Source organism: Mustela nivalis, assembly GCF_964662115.1.
Source record: "Mustela nivalis genome assembly, chromosome: 7".
NCBI classification, from domain to species: Eukaryota; Metazoa; Chordata; class Mammalia; order Carnivora; family Mustelidae; genus Mustela; species Mustela nivalis.
The window spans coordinates 16,880,524-16,904,368 of NC_139026.1; the positions used below are offsets into that span (position 1 = coordinate 16,880,524).

The following is a 23,845-nucleotide window of genomic DNA, read 5'->3' on the forward strand; positions in this document are numbered from 1 at the left end:
CGATTGCTTAACTGACGGAGTCACTTAGGCATACCTAAAAACATCTTCGCTTTCACTAGTCTCTAAGCGGAACTGAGGGTTTCCTTCAATTGTGAATGTAGGTGACAAATCACAGAAGTTCCTGTGTATCTGTGCCATCATCCCCCATAGAAATCAGGTATTTTCATACCCCATTACAGTTGTTCAGGTAGCTCACACATTTTCAAATTTCACCACTACCTCAACTGACAGGAACTAATTACCCTAGCTAATGATTGTTACTTAATAAAGAAATATATGTATTATGTCATGAATTTGGGTTTTTTCCCCCAATGTGCTGATGACTTCCTTTCCTTTAAAATTCTATGATTGGTTTTTTTAGTAATACAATATATTTTTTAAGCTTTACAGAACATTATTCTAAAAAGAGGTCTATGGTCGTCAGCAGACTTTTGAGACTGATGTCTCAAAAAAGGTGAAGATTTCTTCCAGCAGCCATAGATTTGGAGACTCAAGTAAAACAGACTCATATTTCCCCACCCAATAGCCCCTCCAAAATTCCCACAACTTCCTGATGGCTTACATTGCCTTACATTGAAAGCGCCAACAGAACTTGGTCTTGGTTGCATCTCTCCCCTAGTCTCCATGTCCAACAAGGACCTCCTTTCCTTGATTTCCCCCAAACACTAGGGTGGAGATTAGAAGGTACAGAACATGGCAGAAGACCGTAGACAGAACATTGGGCTTCCCAGTTCTTGAAAAGTCCTGGTGCCATTATCATAAGGAAAGAACTTCTCCTGAGCAAGTGGCAGCCCCCGCAAGGGGGTCTTTCTCCTCCGCACATACTGTTCTTGTGCTGCTGCCAACCCCAGGATTCCAAATCATCATTTATGTGGACCCATTTAACATGTTCTTGCTCTCATCCCTGCCCACCCCATGCATGGAAGACGTTGACTTCATGATAACAAAGACTTTTCTCTCTGAGGGGACCTCTGCTAGCAATGAAAGGAGTCATTATTTTTCCTCATTCTTGTATAGTTTGCAGGAATCTGATGGTAACACAAGAAACTTGTATTTTAGAGCCCATTGTGGATGAGTTTGAGTGTTCACTCTCCTTTACCATCAGAATATCTGTAAGAATGTTTGAAGACATTTGGTTTGCAGACTTTAGTGAAGATAAACACTGATGGAGGGAGTTTCATGCATCTGGAATAAAATCGAAACTCCTTTACAGACAGAACAGTTTGTCTCCAGTCTTATCTGACCAGTCTCTTCTTTAGCCCATTCCCTTCCAGTCACATGGAACTTCTTGCAGTGCTTAGAATACTCAGAGCTCTTGTTGGCGGTTTCCTTCTATATTCTCCTTCCTGGCTCCTGACCAAATTCCATCTCATCAGTGAGATTTTTTTCCTGATTTCTCTTCATGAAATGCTCCCCAGCTCTGTTTATCTTTATCCCAGGACCTCTGTTGTTTCCTTCATATCTCTTACCATAATCTAATTATTGTATCTATTACTTTTTAATACCTGTTTTCCCCACAGGATTGAAAGCACCGTGATGATAGGGACTGGGACTGATTTGTTCATTGGTGCATCCCTAGAACATAGCACAGTGCTGGGCTTTTAGTAGGATCTCAGTAAATACTCATGGAATGATGATTGAGTTTCATGTAAGATATAGTTCTGTTTCCACAAGGGGTTCCTGAGGGTGTAAAAATTTCCTTGTCAAAGGAATGAAGTTACAATGGCAGAAAATATGCATGGGATTGATATTGTGGATCAAGGAGATGTTCTTGTTTGACATTTCTTCAGTTAGCACCATCTGATTTGCTAACCCAGAGAGCTGACAGGGCTCTTTTTGGAGAAGGTAAAAAACAAACAAGCAAACAAACAAAAACACCAAAGGACCCTGAAGACAAAAGATTACCCTTTGGAGGCCCTTTGTATTGTTTGCACAGATGGAGAAATTAATTGGAAGAGGGGAACTATACAACCAAGAAATATTTATTTCCAAAGTTCTAGATTCAGAATAATGAGGAATGAATCCACAGTTTGCCACATATCAGACCATCAAAGATATGGTTCTTAATCATTATAAAATGACTTTTGGGTTGATTCTGTTCTAAATAAATTTTTGTTCTTCAATCCACAGGTCACAGTTTTTGTCTGCATTGAACACACATGGCTTTGTTACGAAAAAGTAAGATTATGGCTTTTGACAATCATGATTATTAAAAATATGTATTTTAAAGGACTGTTTTGATGCTACATCTTGGCTTTTTAAAAAAAAATCCTTTGATTTTTATGGACAGTTTTCCCACAGGCAATTCTTGGAGTCATCATTTCAGGATGATGCCTGTATGACTCTGCTTCTCAGTAGATCCCAAGGGAAAGCATCACTGTTCTGGAACAGATGGTCCTGAATGCTTACACCTGGAAGAGATATTTGGGTCTTCCAGCTTCTCACTCAGGGAAAGAATTTTCTGTACGTCATGCCTTGACCAGTGGTTGAATTAAGTGAGAAGCAGCTGAGTTATAATAGCTGAGAGCATGTTTTCTTAGAAGTACTGGATCATCATAAGCATTATATAAAAGTGAGCTATCAATAGAAATGAAGTGTCCATGCACAGAAAGTGGCTCCAGAGGCAGCATCATATAGGCATTAAGGCTGTAGCCTCTGCCATCAGACCGCGTAGGGGTAACCCTGGATCCTTCTTAAACTACATCTCCATATCCTTGAGCATCAACAACATCCCAGGTTAACCTCTGCTGCACGTGCCATCTGCTTAAAGAAGCGTCCCAGACCACCACTGCTATGCATGTCAGGGAAGGCATCTGCTCCTATGACTATTCTAAACTTCCCCCAGAGTTCAGCTCGATAGGTTACACTCGAATGTGTTTCTGTTTTTATTTCAGTTAATCAGGTGTTGCTGTTCCTTCTGATTGTGACCCTCTGTGGGATCCTGTATAAGAAAGTTCATAAGGGGACTGTGCTCAGGAATGAAACAGGTATGCTAAAAGAAATAAGCCAGTCACAAAAAGACAAATACTGTGTGATTCTTCTTATATGAGGTACTTAGACAGTCAAAATTATCCAGACAGAAAGTATAATGGTGGTTGCCAAGGACTGGGATGGGGGCGGGTGCAGATAGGGAGTTCTTGCTTATGGGTATAAGTGGTAGTTGTTTTTTTTTTTTTTTAAGATTTTATTTATTTATTTGACAGACAGAGATCACAAGTAGGCAGAGAGGCAGGCAGAGAGAGAGCGGAGGAAGCAAGCTCCCCGCAGAGCAGAGATCCCAATGCAGGGCTTGATCCCAGGACCCTGGGATCATGATCTGAGCCAAAGGCAGAGGCTTTAACCCACTGAGCCACCCAGGTGCCCCAAAGTGGTAGTTTTATAAGACGTAGTTTTATAAAACTCTTGTTTTAGAAGAGTTATGGGGATGGACGGTGGCGAGATTTGTACAACTGTGTGAATGTATTTAATACACTGAACTGTGTGTTTAAAAATGGTGAAGATGATAAATTTTATGTTTTTTTTTTACCACAATAAAAGAATTTTTAAAAAAGGAACAAAGCAGATAAACAAGCATGTAATCCGTCAAGATGGGATACCTAGGACTGAGGTTTAAATGTGTTCCTTTGATTCCTTTGAGTAGCTGGGTTCAGAGACAAGCCACAATCTGGTCAGATCTCAAGGACCTGCTTGTAGAACAGCCACCCAAGCCCAAGTATTCAGTGATGTTCTAGAACATCACTGAACATGCTACTCAAACATTAGCACATATACGGATCACCATTAGGATTTGTTAAAAGACAATACTTGGACCCACCCTGAGAAATTTTGAATTAGTAGGTTTGGAGTAAGGCCTGAGAATATCCGTTTCTAATAAACTCCTAGTGACACTTAGTTTTTGGACTACACTTTGGGTAGCTTGGTTTACATCTGTCCATTGAATCTTCAATAATTTTGATTATGAAGTTTGCCTTCTCTCTCTTCTCCCCACTGGTTCATTCCCATCAGCACCCCAATAGCCTCAGAATTTTCAACTTAAAAAAGACCCTGTATTGACCCTATATCCTCTTCCAGCTGTGCCAAGAAGCCCGGTTTCCCTCCTAAGGGGTGAATTGCTTGAAATGGCACTTTTACAACCTCTGAACACACAAAATCAACCCACACAAAAATTCAGAAGCACTGATAGCATGTATGTTATGTTATGTTATATTATTTATAAAGATTTTATTTTTAAATAATCTTTACACCCACTGTGGAGTTCAAACTCACAACCCTGAGATTAAGAGTCTTACACTCCTGCAAATAAGCCAGCCAGATGCCCTTATTTTTAGATAATTTAATTTTTATATTAATCAAGCAAATACATTTATGGAAAATGCGGAAGACAAAAATATTGCCGGTTTCTGTATCAACCAAAACCAAATACAATTAATATTTTACATGATGAATTACATTCATCTCACACTTTTTTCTTAAGCCAGCTTAGGCACTGAACATACAATGAAAAAAACAATGTCTGTGTTCTCATAAAATTGACTTATCTTAATATAAACAATGCACTAAAAAAAGTTAAGGGGTACCTGGGTGGCTCAGTCAGTTAAACATCTGACTTCAGCTCAGAGCATGATCTCAGGGTCCTGGGATGGAGCCCCAGGACCCTCTGCCCCTTTCCCTTGCTCATGCTCTCTTTCGTGCTCTCTCTTTCTCACAGACAAACAAAGAAAAAAAAAACTAAATAGTTAAAAACATGTGTAATCTTGGGGCGCCTGGGTAGCTCAGTTGGTTAGGCAGCTACGTTTGGCTCAGGTCATGATTCCAGAGTCCTGGATTTGAGTCCCACATCAGGCTCCCAGCTCTGCGGGGAGTCTGCTTCTCTCTTTGACCTTCGCCTCTCTCATGTTCTCTCTTACCTGCTCTCTCTCTCTCAAATAAATATATAGAATCTTTAAAAAATATGTAATCTGGTCTAAATGAACACGAGGAACATCTGGAAAGAGACTGATTCCACATAAAGACATGTATACAAGTGTTTCTAGGGTGTTATCCTCTGTAGCCGCACACTGGAAACAATGCATGTGTGACTCAACTAGCGATGAGATAAAATGTAGTATATTGACACAATGAAGTCCTTTTCAACTATAAAAAGGAACACAGTAATATGTACTCCCCTGTGGATAAATCTCACAGAGATGATGCTACATGAAAGAAGTCAGACCTGAAAACCCACATATTATACAATTCTATGTATAGAAGTTTCCAGAAAAGGTAAATATACAGAGGAAAGACAGCCATGGTTGCCTGGAGCTGGAAGTGGAAGTGGATTGACTGCAAACCTGTTTAAGGGAACTTTTCAGAGAGGTGGAAATGTTCTAATCGGGACTGTGGTGTCAATGGTTGTGCAACTCTATCAATTTACTAAAAGTCATGGAACTGTACGCCTACAGTAGGAAATTTGAAGAAAATTCCAAAATGTCCACATTTTAAGAAATCTGTGTTAGTCAGCCTGGGCTGCCTTAACAAAATACCACAGACTAGGTGGCCTAAACAAAAGCAATTTATTTTCTCACAGCTCTTGAGGCTGAAATTCCAAGACCCAGGTGCTGGCAGTGTTGGCTTCTCCCGAGACTTCTCTTCTAGGCTCACAGTTCTCCCTGTGTCCTCAGATGACCTTTCCTGAGTGTTTATATCTCTGGTATTCCTGCCTCTTCTTATAAGGACACTCGTCATACTGGATTAAAGCCCCACCCTAATGGCCTCATTTTTCATTTAACTGCACTTTCAAAGATCTGTCTTCAAAAGTAGTCACATTCTGAGTTACTAGGGGTTAGGGCTTCAATAAATGAATTTATGCAATTCAGCCCATAATGATAAATTATGCGTCAGTCGAGAAAGGAAGCCATACAAGGTCAAAAGTTGTTGAACTTCAAGTTCCTTCCTCCTTACCCTTCACTCCTTGCCCACAAACCAACACATTTGGTCCGTTGAATCCCACTGCAAGCTCCTTTCTCCACAGAGAGGAATGAATAGCTTTTGTAACAGCTGTTAAAACAACAAAGTGTTTGGAGCACATGAATGGGTCCAGTGTCACATTTTTATCCCAAGCAGTGTTAAAAAAAAAAAAAATCAGTGTTATGGACTACCATTCAAAAGAATATAGTGTTGGCATGGAAAGACATCTGTACTCTGTTAAGTAGAAAAAGCCAAGTTGCAGAAAACCGTGAAAAGGATGATTTCATTTTGGTTTTAAAATAATACATGTAAGTGATCTATTTCCTTTTGGAATGATGTGAAGACGGATTTGAGAGGCACACACTATACTCGTAGCAGAGATCAACCTTTGGAATGGGAGAGGAGAGGTCTGAGGAAAATCATGGTTTATTGGAATTGGGGGCTGGAATTTTTTTTTTTAAGATTTTTTATTTACTTATGTGAGAGAGAGAGAGACAGAGAGGGAGAGAGAGTGGGGAAAGGGGTGAGGGGCAAGGGGAGAAGCAGGCTCCCTGCTGAGTCGGGAGCCCCATGCCGGGCTCAATCTTAGGACTCCAGGATCATGACCTGAGGTGAAGGCAGATTCTTTTTTTTTTTTTTTTTTTTAAGATTTATGTATTTATTTGACAGACAGAGATCACAAGTAGGCAGAGAGGCAGGCAGAGAGAGAGGAAGGGAAGCAGGCTCCCCGCTGAGCAGAGAGCCCGATGTGGAGCTCGATCCCAGGACCCTGGGATGGCTTTAATCCACTGAGCCACCCAGGTGCCCCCTGAAGGCAGATTCTTAACTGACTGAGCCACCCAGGTGCCCCTGGAATTTTTTTCAGCAAGTGCATATTAGTATTTTTAATAGGCTTTATATATTGTCAGTTAAGCATCAGCCTTTGGCTCAGGTCATGATCCCAGAGCCCCAGGATCGGGCCCCACACTGGACTCCCTACTCAGTGGGGAGTCTGTTTCTCCTTCTCCCTCTGCTGCTCCCCCTGTTGTGCTCTTTTTCTTAAATAAATAAATAAATAAAATCTTTTAAAAAATAGACTTTATTTTTTTAAAAAAGAGCAGTTTTATGTTCATAGGAAAATTGAGTGGAAGGTACAGGGATTTCCCAAATAACTCCTGCCCCTACACACACAGACACACAGACACACACACACACACACACACACACAGCTTCCCCCATTATTAATATCCCCTGCCAGATGGTACATTAGTGACGACTGACGAACCTTTGCGGGCATGTAATTAACACCGACTGTCCACAGTTTATACCATTAAGGTTCACTCCTGGTATTGTATATGGGCTGTGAGAAATGTGTAATGACTTTCCTCTACCATTCTAGAATACAGACTCCGTAACACTCCTCTGTGCTCCACCTACTCCATATTAACTTTTCTATTTTCAAAGACAATAATTCAAAGAACTAGTTTTATGAGTTAACGTCTAGAAGCCCTGTCAGGTCACATGTGGAAGAAAAGCATGGTGCCCTTTTGTGTCTTCTCCTGATAATGACATTTGATGTACTCTTCTAATAATTTAGCTGGTGATTCACACCTGGCCCATCTGAGGTGAGGCAAGTTTACATGCTTGGCTAAAAAGACCCTAATTTGAAATGGGATTCAGAGACTTGGCGTTGGGAGAACAGGCATTTCACTTTTTCTAGGAATGGGCGTGGTCTGATAAGAGAAGCTGTGAGAGCAGACTAGTCCAACGTAATACATTTCTAGTCCACATCGCCATTGGTACGGTGTTTTCTAGAGATTTTATGGGCACCAAGCAGCTAAATCTTTTGGTGGACTGGTTTAGGCACCCCCTGGCACAACAGATCCAAATACAGTCGATGGGTCCCCAAGAAGGTGTAATGATGACACATGAGTGAAAAATTTACTGTTGATAAATCTTCCCCCTCTTTCTCCAGTGAACCTTCATTCTTATTCTGTCCAGGGAAGACTTCTTGGCAGAGAGCAGTGTTTTTGGCTTAGGTTAGCTTCCAGCTCCTCTGATTGGCAGAGGCTCCTGAGAAGTGTGGCAGTGTGATGTGTCTGCAGCAGGGCTGTAAATTTGGTGTTTGACCTCTTGGGGTGGCCCTTTTTCCTGAGGACACCTTCTTCCTCCCTTATTCTGTTACCTAATTCAGCCTGGCTCTGCCCCAGCTTTCCAGCCCTTCTCTCTCTCTCTCTTTGCGCCTAGAAGTAGCCCAGGAATCATTCCTCCAAAGCCTTGTTCTGTAAGAGCTGCACATCAATGCAGTGAAACCCAGCAAACTTTTATTAAGTGCTTCCTAGGTGCCAGACTCTGCGGGGATAATATAATGAGCTCACAGTCTAGCAGGGGAGACAGACACATGAATAGATGTTTTGTGTGCAGTGGGGTGAGTGCTCAAAGAGAGGATTTAATAAATTCAGCCATCCATTCATGATCCCTCCAAAACGGATGGAGAATCTACCGTGTTCCAGGCACTGTGCTAGCTGCAAGTGAACAGACAGAGATGAACAAGATACTGTCCCAGCCCTCACGGAGCTCCCGGTGTAATGGGAAAGGAAAGACATGCAACCAAAAACATTGCAATGCAGCTGCTAACTCCAGCCACAAACAAAGCCAAAGTGAGCACAGACAGGGGGTGAGCTAATTTGCTTAAGGAGCTGTTAAACCTTCTCAGAGGGTCTGATCTGGACTGATGGTGTCAGAGCTAGCCATGCAGGAAAGGATGGAAGGAGAGTTCCAGGCATCAGGAACAGTGTGTGCAAAGGCACTGCGGAAAGGGACAGCCTGCCTGGTGCAGTATTCCAGGGACCACAGGGAGTTTGGTTTTGCTGGAATAGTCCAAGCTAGGGAAGTGAGCAGGCGCTGGATCACAAGGCACCCTGTGTGCCAGGCAAAGGAAAGGTGGCTTTACCTTATGGGAACCACTGGAGGCTGGGAAGCAGGGAGGAAACACAGTTGGATTTGCGTGTGGGGCAGTTCACTTCACTGCCAGCAGGTGGACTTGCCACATGATTGGGAAACCTCCCCAAGGTGACAGTTGAGCCCAAAAGGAATAATCCCTTAAGAAATATTTTTGTTGTTGTTTATGAAAGTAACCATGGTTACTTTAGAGAATTTGGAAAACATGAGAGATTGCAAATAAGGAAATTGAAATCACTTATCATTCCATAAACAGATGTAGATCCATTTGAAAATATATATGTCTGTGTATATCACATTGGGATCATACACTAGAGGAGATTCCTGTGGCAATTTTGTGCACCGAATACTAGAGAGAGTTTTGTATTCTTTCCCCCCCTTAACATTGTATTATGAGCATTCTCTCACGTCAGTAAAGATACTGTGAAAACAGACTTATTCTCGTGGCGGATATGTCTGATGTAGTAGCCTGCTTGTGGAACAGATGTGGGAAGGGAACGGGCAGACTCTTCAATGTTCCTTAAGTTATACAAAGCACAGGTTCTGGTAGTTAGTATACTATGTATTTATTGGATTAAACACCAGCTAGACTACCCTGCTTCTGAGTGGTATTTTGCAAAAAGTATCTGTGAACAGAGAGCGAACTTTAAGTAAAACCCAGAAGGGCACCGGATAATGGATACTCTACATAAGGATAATGATTATCCTTCATTCTAGAAAATTGCATTGTGGTGCCAAAATGTGATGTTACAACACCAGTGTTTTATATCACAGCCACAGCTCCAAAGAACAATCAATTGTTCATCTTGTCCATTAGTCATGCTCTTTCATTTACTGCCTTTCTCTTGCCATCAACTTTTGAGACACTTGACTAGAGGGTGGATAAGGGAAGGAAGATCACAAGCAGTAGATTTTATAGCAGCACAGGCAGGGTAAATATTCCAATTTAGGAAAGAGGCGAGGAGCTGAGGAACTGTTGAGTCAAAGGAGGCTTTCATTTCTTCCTGTATTTTTCAACTGTGTGTCTGTGTTAGGCTATCTGATTGGCTTCTGTCAGAGAGCTCCAAAATAATAGTGCCTGAAGCAAAACAGAAGTTTATTTGCTCTCAGGTGAAAGTGTGATGTGTCTGTTCCATAGTGACCCAGATCAAGATTCCCTCTCATAGGGTTTTGGTGTCCTCCATAGGTAGCTTCCATCTGGTGGTCCAAGATGGCTGCCCGAAGTCCTGTCATCATATCCCCATTCCAGACATGGGAAGGGGAAAGGGAAGAGGGGAGGCCAGCACATTTCTTTTCAAAGGCAAACCCAGTAGTCGCCCACATACCTGCACTAACTGCCCGTTGGTCTGAACTTGATCACACAGACTTGCAAGGGAATCTGAGAAACAGATCCTTTGTGGTTGGCAGTGTGCCAGGTAAAATTCCGACATTCTAAGAGAAGAGGAGGCTGGGTGTTGGAGAACAGTCTCTTCTCCACTATGCTGTCTTCCCCCAGGAGTGTGGAACACGATTTAAACTGGCCCTACTTTGAAATTCCTTCATGTTCTAAGGCACTGATTTTGATGTGTCCAGATGATGACTCTGAGCCTCCTGAGGAAATGGAGGAGGAGATTCCTGTGGTGATTTGTGCCGCGGCAGGGAGAATGGGTGCCACCATGGCTGCCATCAACAGCATCTACAGCAACACTGACGCCAACATTCTCTTCTATGTCGTTGGACTCCGGAACACACTATCTCGAATCCGGTAATTTGTGCCCTATAGACTTTGGAGTTTTCTACTTTTTCATCTTTCTTATCTTTCCTTAAATGGATTTCCCTGTGTTTGGGATTTGATAAATGTCATTTGAATTAATTTGAGATTTACTTAGTGACCTGATGAATGTGTTGCCTTGCTAGGGAAGTTACAGCAAAGCCTCATTAATCTGGTAGGGCAATGCATCATTCTGTCAAAGTGAATTGTCTAATGTACTGAAGAACTGCATTCCTTAAGCAGGTTATGTGGAAGTCTTTCTTTCTCAAATGGTTTCTCTTTTCTCTGCTTTCTTAGCCTGGGAGGATATTAATATAATATTTCACTATGACCTGGATCATCACTAATTATAATTTTTGAACTGCTAAGCAATCTGTTTCCTATCATACAACACACTAAAAAAAAAAGTTGGAAATGGAATTAGAAGAAATAAACAGAAAATCAAATTTTAAAGTGTTCTAAAAAATGCAGGCTTTGCTATGGAAAATGACTCTGTGAGCCCAAAAATCATAAGAAAAACATGGGCAAATTTTACTGCTTAATATTTTAAAACATTATTAATTTATTGATTTACTTTTTTAAAAAAGAACTCAAGTGTTGGAATTAGTGACAAGAACTTTATTTATGTATTTATTTGCCCATTTTAAAGATTTTACTTATTTGAGAGAGAGAGCATGAGCCAGGGAAGTGGGGGAGGGGTGGGAACAGACTCCCCGCTGAGCAGGGAGCCCAACCTGGACCTCAATCCCAGGACCCTGGGATCATGATCTGGGCTGAGGGCAGACAATTAAATGACTGAGCCACCCAGATACCTCTAAAAACTTTTAAAAGATGCAAAACACTGTAAGTGAAATTAATCTTACAATAAACTAGGCCAAATATTTTCAGCATGTATTATAGATGAAGGATTAATCTCCAAGGTATAAAAGGAATTCTTACAAAAAATTTTTTTAAACATACAAGCATCTAGTAGAAAAATGAGCACAGAATACCAACGAACAATTCACAGAAGAAAAAACACAAGTGGTCAACAAACATGAAAAGGTATTATGTATTACAGGGAAATGCAAGTTAAAATGACGATGACATATAATTTTTCACACATTGAGTTGGTTTAAATTAAATAGGACAAAGTCCAGTGCAAGAAAATGCATATGCCTATCCCTTAGTTAAACAATGTACACTTTGTAAATTGGTAACATATTTTGAGAGGGCAATATGGCAACGTCTAATACAATTGTGTATGCATTGAGCTGCTGTAGCCACTATGGAAGACAGTATGGAGTTCTCAAAGTTAAAAGTGGAACTACCCTGCAATCCAGGAACTGCACTCCTGGGTATCACCTGTGAAATACAGAAATGCTAAATCAAAATGACACATGCACTCCTCCTTTTATAGCAGCCAAATCAAGGCAGCCGCCCAAGCGTCCATGGACAGATGAATGGATAAAGAAGAGGGGATGTGTGCATTCAGTGGAGTATTATACAGCCAGGAAAAAGAATTAAATCTTGCCATTTGCAATGATGTGGATGGAACTAGATTGTATTAGGCTAAGTGAAATAAGTCAGAGAAAGACAAATAACATATGGCTTCACTCATATGTGGAATGTAAGAAGAAAAAATGAGCGAAGGAAAAAAGAGGAAGAAAAAAGAAAGAGTGAAGGAAAAAAGAGACAAACCGAGAAACAGACTCTTAGCTATAGAGAACAAACTGCTGGTTCCCAGAGGGGAGGTGGGTCGGGGGAATGGGTAAACAGAAGATGGGGATCCAGGAGTGCACTTGTGATAAGCACCAGGTGTTGTACGGAAGTGCTGAATCACTAGAGTGTACACCAGAAACTAATATTACACTTTAGGGTAACTAACTGGAATTGAAATTTTATAAAAAATGTTATATGCATGTATAGTTTGACTCACCATACCATTTCCACTGCTCGGAATCTGGTACAGAAATTCTAATATTATCAAAATATAGGTACAACAGTGTTAATTTCAGCATTATATGAAATAGCAAAAAAAAAAAAAATTGCTCAGTGCTTAAATGTCCATCAATAGAAGAATATTGAAACAAACTATGGAGATGACCAAGCTATCAGAAGAGAGAGAAGGCAATGTGGGTATACTGACAATGATCTATTGGCCAGGAGGAGACACACGTTGCAGTATATCTCATGTGCTATGACCCATTCTACAAATGTCTGATCCATTCAGGCTGCTGGGACAGAATGTCCCAGACTGGGAGGCTTACAAAAATAGAAATGTATTTCTCACAGTTCTGGAGGCTGTGAAGCCCAAGATCTAGGCCCCCGCCAATTCCACGTCTGGTAAGGGCCTGCTTCCTGGCTCATAGAGAGCTGCATTTTTGCTGCATTTTGCATTTGTCCTCCCGTGGAGGAAGGGTTAAGGGAGTTCTCTGGGTCTCTGTTGTAAGGACGCTAATCCCACTCATGAGGGCCCCACCCTTCAGGACCTAAACACCTTCTGAAGACCACACCTCCAAATGCCCTCACGCTGAGGATTAGGTTTCAACATATGAATGGGGGGAGGCACAAAACAAGTTAGTTTATAGCTTTAAAAATAAAAAACCAGGGATACCTGGCTGGCTTAGTAGAGCATGAGACTTTTTTTTTTAAGATAATATTTATTTATTTGACAGAAATCACAAGTAGGCAGAGAGGCAGGCAGAGAGAGAGGAAGGGAAGCAGGCTCCCCGCTGAGCAGAGAGCCTGATGTGGGGCTCGATCCCAGGACCCTGGGATCATGACCTGAGCTGAAGGCGGAGGCTTTAACCCACGGAGCCACCCAAGCACCCCTAGCATGTGACTCTTAATATCAGGGTTGTGAGTTCAAGCTTCACACTGGGTATAGAGATTACTTAAAAATAAAATATTAAAAAAGGGGGTTGGCGCTTGGGTGGCTCAGTCAGTTAAGCATCTGCCTTGGGCTCAAGTCATGATCCCAGGGTTCTGGGATCAGATGGCCCATGCTGGGCTCTCCGCTCAGTGGGGGGGGGGGGGGTGCTTCTCCTTCTCCCTCTGCCTGTCACTCCCCTGCTTGTGCTTTTCTTTCTCTCTCTCTGCCAAATAAATAAATAAAATCTTTTTAAACATTCTTAAAAGGAAACCCAACCCAAACTATAAATGTGTACATGTACATATATGTGTTTCTGTAAAAAAAAAAAAAAAAAAAAGGGGGCCCCAAAGATCTCCATCTGTTAATAATGGCTATCTCTGGGGAGGATGGAGGGACTGGGGAGATCAGTGATGAAGGGAAGTTCAAGGGATTTCAGGTGTTATTTCTATTATTTGGAAAGAGAATAAGGGCACCTGGTGACTTGGTTAAGATCTACGTTCAGCTCGGGTCATGATCCCAGCCCCACTGTGGGCTCCTTGCTGCCTCTCCCTCTCTCTCAGTCCAACCCCCCATTCCTGCTCTCTCACTTATTCTGTCCCTCAAATACATCAAATCTTAAAAAAAAAAAAAAAAAGAAAAAAAGGAAAAAAGAAAGCATTTATTTTTCTTAAGTTTATTTATCTTAGTAACCTCTACACCAAATGTGGGGCTTGAACTCATGACCCCAAGATCAAGATTTTCCAACTGAGTTAGCCAGGCTCCCTGAAAATGTATTTATGTATGATTTTTACAATTAGATTTTCAAGTCCTAGCACGAATCGGAGGTACTGAGATACGGAAAACACTCGCTCCTAATCTAAATGGTCCTTGGCTCCTGTGGGTTTTGAGGGTTTGTGTATACGTTTTAGATTTTCTGTCTCATATCGCACTTTTCTTATCATCTATTGTTGCATATTGTTCCCTTAGCCTGCTGTTAACAGTCGTGTAATTCTCAGTGGGTATGAAAACCAGATAACCAAACCCCAAAGCGTAGCGTGTGTAATATGTTCGGAGCGAGGGTTTGTACTCGAACAAAAGGGCATGAACTCCAGGACTCTGAGCAGGCACTGTCTCCCAGCTTTTGTTGTGTAGCCCACCACCCCCGTTTTAAAGAATTAAAAACAAAAACCCCTCTTTTCGTTGAAGTACAACACAAAAACAGAATATTGCACAAATCCTGTGTGCAGCTTAGTGAGTCATCAGAAAGTAAACATACCCCTGTAACAACCACCACCCCGACGTGGTGTGGTCAGTCTTTTTAACTTTGCCATTCCGACAGGTGTCTGGGCTATCTCTTTGTGGTTTACCTTGAGATCCCTTTATATCTAGGGATTCTGAGCACTGTTTTCCCCACATTTCTTGGCCACTTAGAAGTTGCTTAAGTACTTGCCAGTTTTTCAGTTGGATTGTCTTTCTTGTTGACATGACTTCTCCTCACCTCCAGATTTATTGAGATATAATTGACATATGGGGCGCCTGGGTGGCTCCGTGGGTTAAAGCCTCTGCCTTCGGCTCAGGTCACGATCCCAGGGTCCTGGGATCGAGCCCTGCATCAGGCTCTCTGCTCAGCAGGGAGCCTGCTTCCCTTCCTCTCTCTCTGCCTGCCTCTCTGCCTACTTGTGATCTTGGTCTGCCAAATAAATAAAATCTTAAAAAAACAAAAAAGATATTTAATTGACATAAAACATTGTGTAAATGACTGGTTTTATGGTTCAAATTTTGCAGATCTAAATCTTTAGAAGATCAACTCTTTTGTCGATTTTTGAGCAAAAACAAACGCTACCATGTGTGACTTGAGTCATTGACAATTGTATTTTGAGAGAATTTCTACCAAGCATTGTATTATGAATTGGATAAAAGATAGTCACACATTGTGTGAGACGGAGTGAACATGAGGGGAGATGTTGGGGACAGGAGGGGAGGGTCGGAGGCGGCGGCAGGTGGGGCACAGTGAGAGGCAGAGTCAAAGAGACAAGGATAACTTCAAATCATCCTTGGAGTCCAAACAGCAGAGTGAGAATGACTTCCATCGAGTAGAAGATTCTGAATGTCCTGCTTCATAACTTGATGAATCTGTTAGCCCATGGCAGGAACATTTTTGTTCTTCCAGTTTCCTGTGGAGATTATGTGGATCTGCGGAGATATTTGATTATTACTATTTTGCTTCATTTCCTTTGCAGAGGTATGCGAATTAAAGTAAAAAAGAGGAAAGATCTGAAGCCGGGCCAGACTGAGGGGAAAGAAAAAAATCAGAATGATTTATAGACTAAACTCTACTAAAGTTATGCACATTTTATCCTTAACTTTCTAAGGAGGCAACAGACAAATTGAGGAAAGGTTGGAGGTGTATACTAGAGCTTTCTTTCTTTCTTTCTTTTTTTTTTTTATCATTTCTTTAGAAAATGGATCGAACATTCTAAACTAAGAGAAATAAACTTTAAAATCGTGGAATTCAACCCTATCGTCCTCAAAGGGAAGATTAGACCAGACTCATCGAGGCCCGAATTGCTCCAGCCTGTGAGTAGGAATTACGCATGTGCTGGGGACAGTCTTTGGTGAGACTCTTGCTCAGTGTGGAGCACCAGCCACTGGGATGTGGATGGAATATTTCTGAAGCAGTGTTAGGTCTCCACTAAGCTCTGGTTACTTAAAATTTATAAACTACCTGCTCCAGAAGAATTTAAGGTGGTTTACATAAATATAATGAAACTATTAAAGAAGAAATGAAGTGTAAGAAAATGTAGGATGCATTTATGTATGTGAATCTGCTTGTAGGGGTGGGGGTGGGGGTTGGGGCCAAACAGTGAGGCCAGGAAAAAATATTCCCAACCCACAGGCTGTTGTGTGTACGGCAACTGAACATTAAATTCAGCCCAGGGTATCCCAGTGGCTAAGGAAAAACAGTAGCATGATAGATTATATACCTCATAGGTTCAGCTAAGATATTTTCAGGAGACACCCACTGTTTTCCCTGGCATTGGGAATCTTAAGGTATTTTACTGCAAGAGTTCTTACCAAAGGGACTCTTTCTTGTGTAAAGAGTGGTATTGATGGCAGATTCACAGAAAATGCAGCCAACTTCTACATGTAATGGTTATTGAAATCCATCCTCAAAAATGTAGTGAATTCTAAGCCCTTTGATGACCTGCTCTTTTCCCAATCCCTTATATTTTTTATTGGCGTGTGAGCTGAGATGGGATTTTGGATTAAATGGTGCAGCTACTAAAACTTCACGACTCCCACCCAAGCTCATGCTTGTCTGACTTTTTTTCTGGTCCACGGAGCTAAGAGGTTGAACTTGTGGCCGGGACGCCTCTGTGCCCGTGCCCATGCATGCGTGTGTGCATGTGCGTGAGGCTGATTTAGTGGACAGCAGTCCAATTACGAGTATAGAGGACAGCAGGCAATTTGTGGCCTGAAAAACCGGGAAGGAAGCCTCTGACTGCCGCTGTAGCCAGTCACAGAGGGCAAGTGTCCCGTCACTGTCTCCACAGCGGAGGGCTCGGACCTAGGAGGGTGCTGATCTGCCGGCTCAGGCTGTGGCCCCGGGCCCCCATCCCTGGCTGCTGAGGCATCTCTGCAGCCTGTTGGATTTTGCTCTGCACCTGGAGTTGAGCTGAGGCTCACCATCGCTTCTGTTGTTGTTTTAACAGCTGAACTTTGTTCGATTTTATCTCCCCCTGCTTATCCATCAACATGAGAAAGTCATCTATTTGGACGACGACGTCATTGTACAAGGTATACTGCCGATGGCCAAGAACAAACAGGATCAGCTGATAAGTAGAATGAGTGACTTACCACCTTCATTTTCCAAATAGCGAGGTGCTCAGTGATTCTGACTTGTGTACTCAAGTGGGGAGAATAGAGGGTTAGAAGTTTGGGAATAGTTTGAAGACAGGTGTGGATACTCACTTCCCTGGAGTATCCAGCTGACCTGGGAGCTACTCTGTCCAAGTCAGCTGTCAATAACCTAGTCTTCCCTTTCTTTGCATCCCTAAAATGTAGGGTAATAAAGTCTCCCTGATGGCACTCTCGGAAGTGAGCTCGGTTTGGGTGTTTCAGTGTTGCTGTCTCCCATGTGCACATAAGATGAGCACAGGTGTGCAAGCCACATGGCAGCCGAAGTGAAGAAGTCGGCCCAGTGCCGGTCCGAGCTTACCATCCAGCCCCTTTCTGAACCGAGACAAGCTGGGTTATTAAGTCCATCTTCAGGCCGCTTGAAATTGGGATCACATACTTTTCCTCCAGAGCAACATCGGGGCCTGCCTGATGTTCTAAGGCTCTATCTAGCTCTAAAACAAATGCTCTAATATTTTAACTCTTGGTGTTTCTAAATTCAGGTGATATCCAAGAACTCTATGACACCACCTTGGCCCTGGGCCATGCGGCAGCTTTCTCGGGGGACTGCGATTTGCCTTCCGCTCAGGACACGAACAGATTTGTGGGGCTACAGGTGGGCTCGCTGCTCCTGTCTTACCCCGCTGCTCTCCTCCCTTCCCTTCCCACAGCTCGTCATAATCTAACCTGGGAGAACCCAGCCCAGGCGGGGCCTGGGCTGCCCGGTCCACCCCAGCTCCCTGCATACCGAGGCTAGGGCAGGATGATGACCCTGCAGGTCCCACTCTCTTGGTCTGAAACACGGCAAGAACAGTACCTGTCTTGTTCTGTTTTTTGTGAGCCACAATGGGATACCATGACGCCCAAGTTCTAGCCTGTCGTAATGCTCCAGAAGGGACCCTGGTTCTGTAGGTGGCTGGAACCACACTCTCTGTCCAAGACAGGGGGTTTCCTCTAAGAGGCCCCCTGCACTTTGGGTTCTAATTTCAGAGTAGTGATCACCACTCCCCCCCCCCCCCATTTGCAATAGAGGAAAAATACTGATTTTCCTCAAGGTGAAAGATCTCTTTACCCTGGAAGAAATGAGGAAAGATGAACCTATATGGAATACTAAAGCCAAAAGGATGGCTTTTGGTGCTGTTAAGAATCAAATGCTGTTCTCCAAAAAATCGTTCCAGGAAGTCATTTTTATGTGCAACAATAGAGATGTGACACACTTTGAGGCCTAGGCTTTCAGGCCACCCTTGACGTCATCAAAACCTCGGATCCATCACTTAGCTTGAAACACTGGGCCAGTTACTTACCAATCGTCTTCTCCCTCCGTTGTCCAACAGAGGTGAGAAGAGTACTTCCCTCGTGGAGCGATTGTGAGAATTAAATTAGTTAATACATGGAAAGGGATTGGATGCAATTAATGAGGTAGTGTGTGCAAAGTTCCCAGAACCTGCCTGACACCCAGAAAGTGCTCGAGTGTGTTCGTTAGTTCTGTGACCTTGAGCATCACACGGAGGAGAGTTAGGACAGCCCGTGCGCATGAAACAATGTGCCTTGCCTTGTGGCACATCCATTAGGCAACTCCCTATGTGCCTGACAATTTTAGGTACCAGTGATACAGCAAACAAATGAAAATTTCTGCCTTTGTGTAGCTTACATCTTAGTGGGAAGAGACAGTCAGTAAATGAAGTATTTAACAGAGGACCAGTGTGCAGGTTGAGCTGTATTGTAAATTGGGTGATCAAGTACTGAGGGAACCACCTCAGCAGATAGAGGAAAAGCCTTCCAAGAAGAGGTGACAGTATGTTCAAAGGTCCTGAGGCAGAAGTGTATCTTTCTTGCATTGAAGGAACAAGGAGATCAGTGTGGCAGAGGAAAGTGAGCGAGAAGAGTCATTAGAAAGGTAAGGACAGTGAGGACAGATGGCACAGGGTGTGGCAGCCCATTTTAGGAACTCCGGCTTTTACACTGAGATGGAAAGCCACCAGAGAGGCTTTGAGCAGATGAGGGACATAGAGACAGAGTGGAGTTGAAACTTGCAGAAACCCTGAGTGGTAATGACAGCCCAGACCAGGGAAGGTAGCTGTGTTGGCGGTGTGGTTTGGAAGACGAGACCAACAGGGCTTGCTGACAGATTTGGATGAAAAGTGAATGAGCAGGAGCCATGGAGATCCTAACGACCCTCGGTTTTTGGCCTAAGTACCTGGAAGAACAGAGCTGCCAGGAACCGAGGTGGGGCAGGTTATGAGGAAGCAGGTTTGGGACAGGACTGGGAGCTGTGTTTGGGTGTATGGGGAGCTGCCATGTTAAGCCCCCAGGGGACAGTGTTGGCAGATGTGGCAGGAGCTGGGAGTCCGGAGACAACAGGGCTGGCTCTGCAGACAGTATTTGGAGCCATGAGGCTGTCCCAGGAGTCAGTTCTAGTGCTGGCAGTGAGGCTGGGGAAACGAGAAAACCAGCAGAGCCACTAGGAAGTGGCCGGTGACCTAGCACGGTGAGGTCTTAAGAAAATGATTACTTTCCAGAAATGAAAGATTTGGTCAAAAGCATATGCTGTCCCTTTATAGAATACATACATGGGCTACCTGGACTACAGGAAGAAGACGATAAAAGACCTTGGCATAAGCCCCAGCACTTGCTCGTTCAATCCGGGTGTGATTGTGGCCAACATGACGGAATGGAAGCACCAGCGCATCACCAAACAACTGGAGAAGTGGATGCAAAAAAATGTGGAGTATGTGTAGACCCGTCTGCCACCTTCCATGCTTGGCAACACAATGGTTCAGTTAGTTTTCTAGGTGTAACTTGGGTTAGAAATAGTTCACGGACATCTTAGGTTTTCTTACAGAGGCACTGATGAGAAAGGATGGGGATGGGAGATGAGAATCTAATCACAGATGGTATGTCAGCGGAAGCAGGATCCTGCAGAATCTTATTATGCAAACATTTTTCTCATGAATTAGTAATGTAATGTTAAGTCTTCTACCAGAAGCTTAGTGAACCTTCTCCACTGAAAATCATTTATTTCAGTTGAGGGGCTCCTCCTTATGTAGACTTTTTTTTAAGACTTATTTTATAAACTCAACTTTGTTTTTGAAGGTGGAATTTTTTTAAAATGCAGCATTTTTTATTATCGAAATTTTAAAAGAGAAAAAAAAAACCCTCTAACAAAACCACTATTAAACATGTCATTGTATTTCCTGTCCATCTTTTTTATCTGGATATTTAAAAATATCATCATAACCTTGAATTTGTAAGTAGGTCTTCTATATAATGTAGGATTGGAATTTGGTCTATATTTGCCATTAAAAAAGGCTGAAAATTAAAATGGCAAAACGCTATGCTGTGAGTGTAGACGAATTAGATGGGAATTTGTGGTATTCTTACAATTTTGTGTAAGTCTGACAATCTTCAAAATAAAAAGTTGGGGGACAATGAAAAACTATCGTCTTTCTATTATATAGCGGGAGATGGTCTTGCATCTTTCAAAATTAGAAGATGCTACTTTACCTGAGTCTGTGCGCCTCGAGGCCAAATGTTGCTTTTCTATTCCATTTCTTAGGGAAAATCTCTACAGCAGCTCCCTGGGAGGCGGGGTGGCCACGTCCCCAATGCTGATTGTGTTTCATGGGAAATACTCTGCAATCAACCCCCTGTGGCACATAAGGCACCTGGGTGAGTATTTTAAGGAGACAACACAAATACGTACATTATAGACCCATGAGCCCCAAGGGCAGGAGAGTGCTCTGTAACATCAGCTTCCTCAGTTCAGATTCTCTAGGTGATCTTGGAGGTGATCCATTATTTAACCTTCCGTTGCTCAGATTCTACAAATGCAGCTGATAGAAATGGCCTGAGAGGTATGCTTCTAGGAATTCATGGGAAGCAATTAGATTCATGCTTAGGAGAGAGTATGTGCTCAGTAAACATCACCTATTGCTAAAATAGAACTTTCGCTGTCAGAACTTTTTCACTTGTCTTTATTGCCCTCTTGCAGTGGCCTGCAGTGGGCAAAACCAAACAAATTGGCATAATGGTTTATGATGTATTTAGACGGCTCACAACTTCTCTTTTAAGAAGTTGTTTCCTGACTGTGTACCATGTGAGTCTTTTATTCATTCCTCACTGTGGGAGTGCAGGCTCTGTGATACGGACTGGAATCCCAACTTTGCTATGACCTATGTCGGGCAAATTATTCAATCTTTCTATGCCTTAGTTGTCCATTTATAAATGGATTCTAATAGAATCTTATAAAGTCTTTATAAGGAATAAATCACCTAATACTTGTAAATTGCTTAGCACAGAGCCTGATGCAGAAGACAGTCACATTCATTCAAACACATGCCACCATCCCTTAGCCCAAAGCACTGGGCCAGACCTGTTTAGAAATGGGAAAGATTTTGAATTTTAAAAAGATAAGTGAGGGGCACCTGGGTGACTCCGTTGTTGTTAAGAGTCTGCTTTCAGCTCAGGTCATGATCCTAGGATCCTGGGACCGAGCCCCACATTGGGCTCTCTGCTCAGTGGGAAGCCTGTTTCTCTCTCTCCCACTCCCCCTGCTTGTGTTCCCTTTCTGTCCATCAAAAAAAAAAAAAAAGTACTATGATGCATACATTCATGTTATGCAATACCCTGAGTGGGATCTAGGCTTTGCTACCAAAAAAGTTATTAAAAATCCTCGTTTTCAGACACTTGGGCGTTATTTTAGAATTGGAGACAAGGGCTTATGGATGTATATTTACTAAGTACCTTCTACATTGTCAAGGACTGAGCTAGGTTCTGGTGACAAAGGTGAATATTATTTCTAATTCTCAGAACCGGCAAGGTGGTATGTCCTTTACTCTCCCTTTCAAAAGAAGGGATACATGATTGCCTGGGTGGCTCAGCTGGCTGAGTGGCTGCCTTCAGTTCGGGTCATGATCTCAGGGTCCTGGGACGGAGGCCCACGTCACGCTCCCTGCTCGGCGGGGAACCTGCTTCTCCTTTTGCCCCGTCCCCTGCTTGTGCTCTCTCTCAAATGAAATCTTTAAAAAAAAGAAAAAAATAAAAAGGGACACATAAAACTATAGTAGCTGGGTTCCTGTTTCTTGATGATTCTATATAGATTTGCTTCTGCCTCATTACGAGAATCTTCCTCAACTTTCCTGAGCATCTGTATGCATACAGGAGCAACACAGGGAAGTTCAGGACATTAATGTTCCATCTGGTATGATTTACAATAATGCTGGGTTCACTGTTAGGTCAAAAGACAATGTTTCCCTGTAATGAATGTACAGAAAATCCCATCAAAGTTGTAGGTCTATAAAAAAGGTTGTGTAGGAATAGTTACATGAAACTTAGATGAAAACGTTAGAGCGTTCTATGAACTTGCAGTTTCAATCACGTTTTATGAACTATCTAATTGGTTAGTAGAAAGGGGCAAAATCTTCCTAAGGGGAAAGGAATAATTTTTCTTTGTAGAACAGAGACTACATCTGACCCGAAAGTTTTGGAATCAGGGAAGTCTGCAAAGTAAATCTACCCAGAAATCATTTGAAAAATGATTCTGGTTTCAGGTGTTTTGGAAGCAGAAAGCATGTAACACTACTGGGTATTCAGTTTGGGTCTAAGCAGGTAGGCTTAAGATTTTAAAAATGTAGGACCTATATTTACTTAAAGGCAAATTGCACGGGGCGCCTGGGTGGCTCAGTGGGTTAATGCCTCTGCCTTCGGCTCAGCTCATGATCCCAGGGTCCTGGGATCGAGCCCTGCATCGGGCTCTCTGCTCAGCCAAGAGCCTGCTTCCTCCTTTCTCTCTGCCTGCCTCTCTGCTTACTTGTGATCTCTGTCTGTCAAATAAATAAATAATATCTTTAAAAAAAAAAAAAAAAGGCAAACTGCAAGCCCACAGGGAGTCCTCAGATCATGGAGCAGATAGATGATGTCCCGCTGAGTGGAGACTGTAGGGTGCTTCTTCCCACATGAGCATTTCCTTTGTACAGTCTTTGGAAGTTGATAATTATTCCAGTTATGTTCCAGTAACTTGAAACACCTCTCTCCTCTTCTGTGACTGCCTTCACAGCTGGGTTTATGAATAGTAGGAAATGGATTTTTGTTTTTTCTTTCTTGCATCATGTGTTAAGAGGGACTAGCACACAACCCCAGCTACTCACCCTCTCTTAAGGGATTTTCAGTTTTAAAAAAAATATCAAACTCTCTTTCATAGAAAGGAAATTTAACACCATAAAGAATACTAAAAAAAAAAAAAAAAAAAAGATTACATTCGTAATGTACTTCTGGAAGAGATATTCTAAAAACATGCTGAGCAATGGCAGTATGAGGGTAAACGCATCATCTTGAAGTGATTCCTTATGAGAGGAATAACATTCCAACGGGAGAGCTTTGTGTTAGAAAGTACATCTTACTCTTCGCATCCCATCTGGTAAAAGCAAGATCATTACAGGAAGATGCTGCCGTTCTGAGGGAAAACGTGGAGAAAGGAGAAT

General features: G+C 42.5%; 1 protein-coding gene across 1 annotated transcript in view; it reads left to right on the top strand.

Annotated features, from left to right (window-relative positions):
• GLT8D2 (glycosyltransferase 8 domain containing 2) overlaps positions 1 to 23,845 on the top strand; it is a 38,937-nt gene that overhangs the window by 13,977 nt on the left and 1,115 nt on the right. Inside the window, exons 2-9 of the mRNA XM_082739093.1 lie at positions 2,131 to 2,178; positions 2,895 to 2,987; positions 10,459 to 10,630; positions 15,929 to 16,046; positions 17,183 to 17,267; positions 17,870 to 17,982; positions 19,928 to 20,094; positions 20,923 to 21,035. Coding sequence (XP_082595219.1) covers positions 2,160 to 2,178; positions 2,895 to 2,987; positions 10,459 to 10,630; positions 15,929 to 16,046; positions 17,183 to 17,267; positions 17,870 to 17,982; positions 19,928 to 20,094; positions 20,923 to 21,035 — 880 coding nt within the window. The 5' untranslated portion in view covers positions 2,131 to 2,159. The remainder of the gene's footprint in view (positions 1 to 2,130; positions 2,179 to 2,894; positions 2,988 to 10,458; positions 10,631 to 15,928; positions 16,047 to 17,182; positions 17,268 to 17,869; positions 17,983 to 19,927; positions 20,095 to 20,922; positions 21,036 to 23,845) is intronic.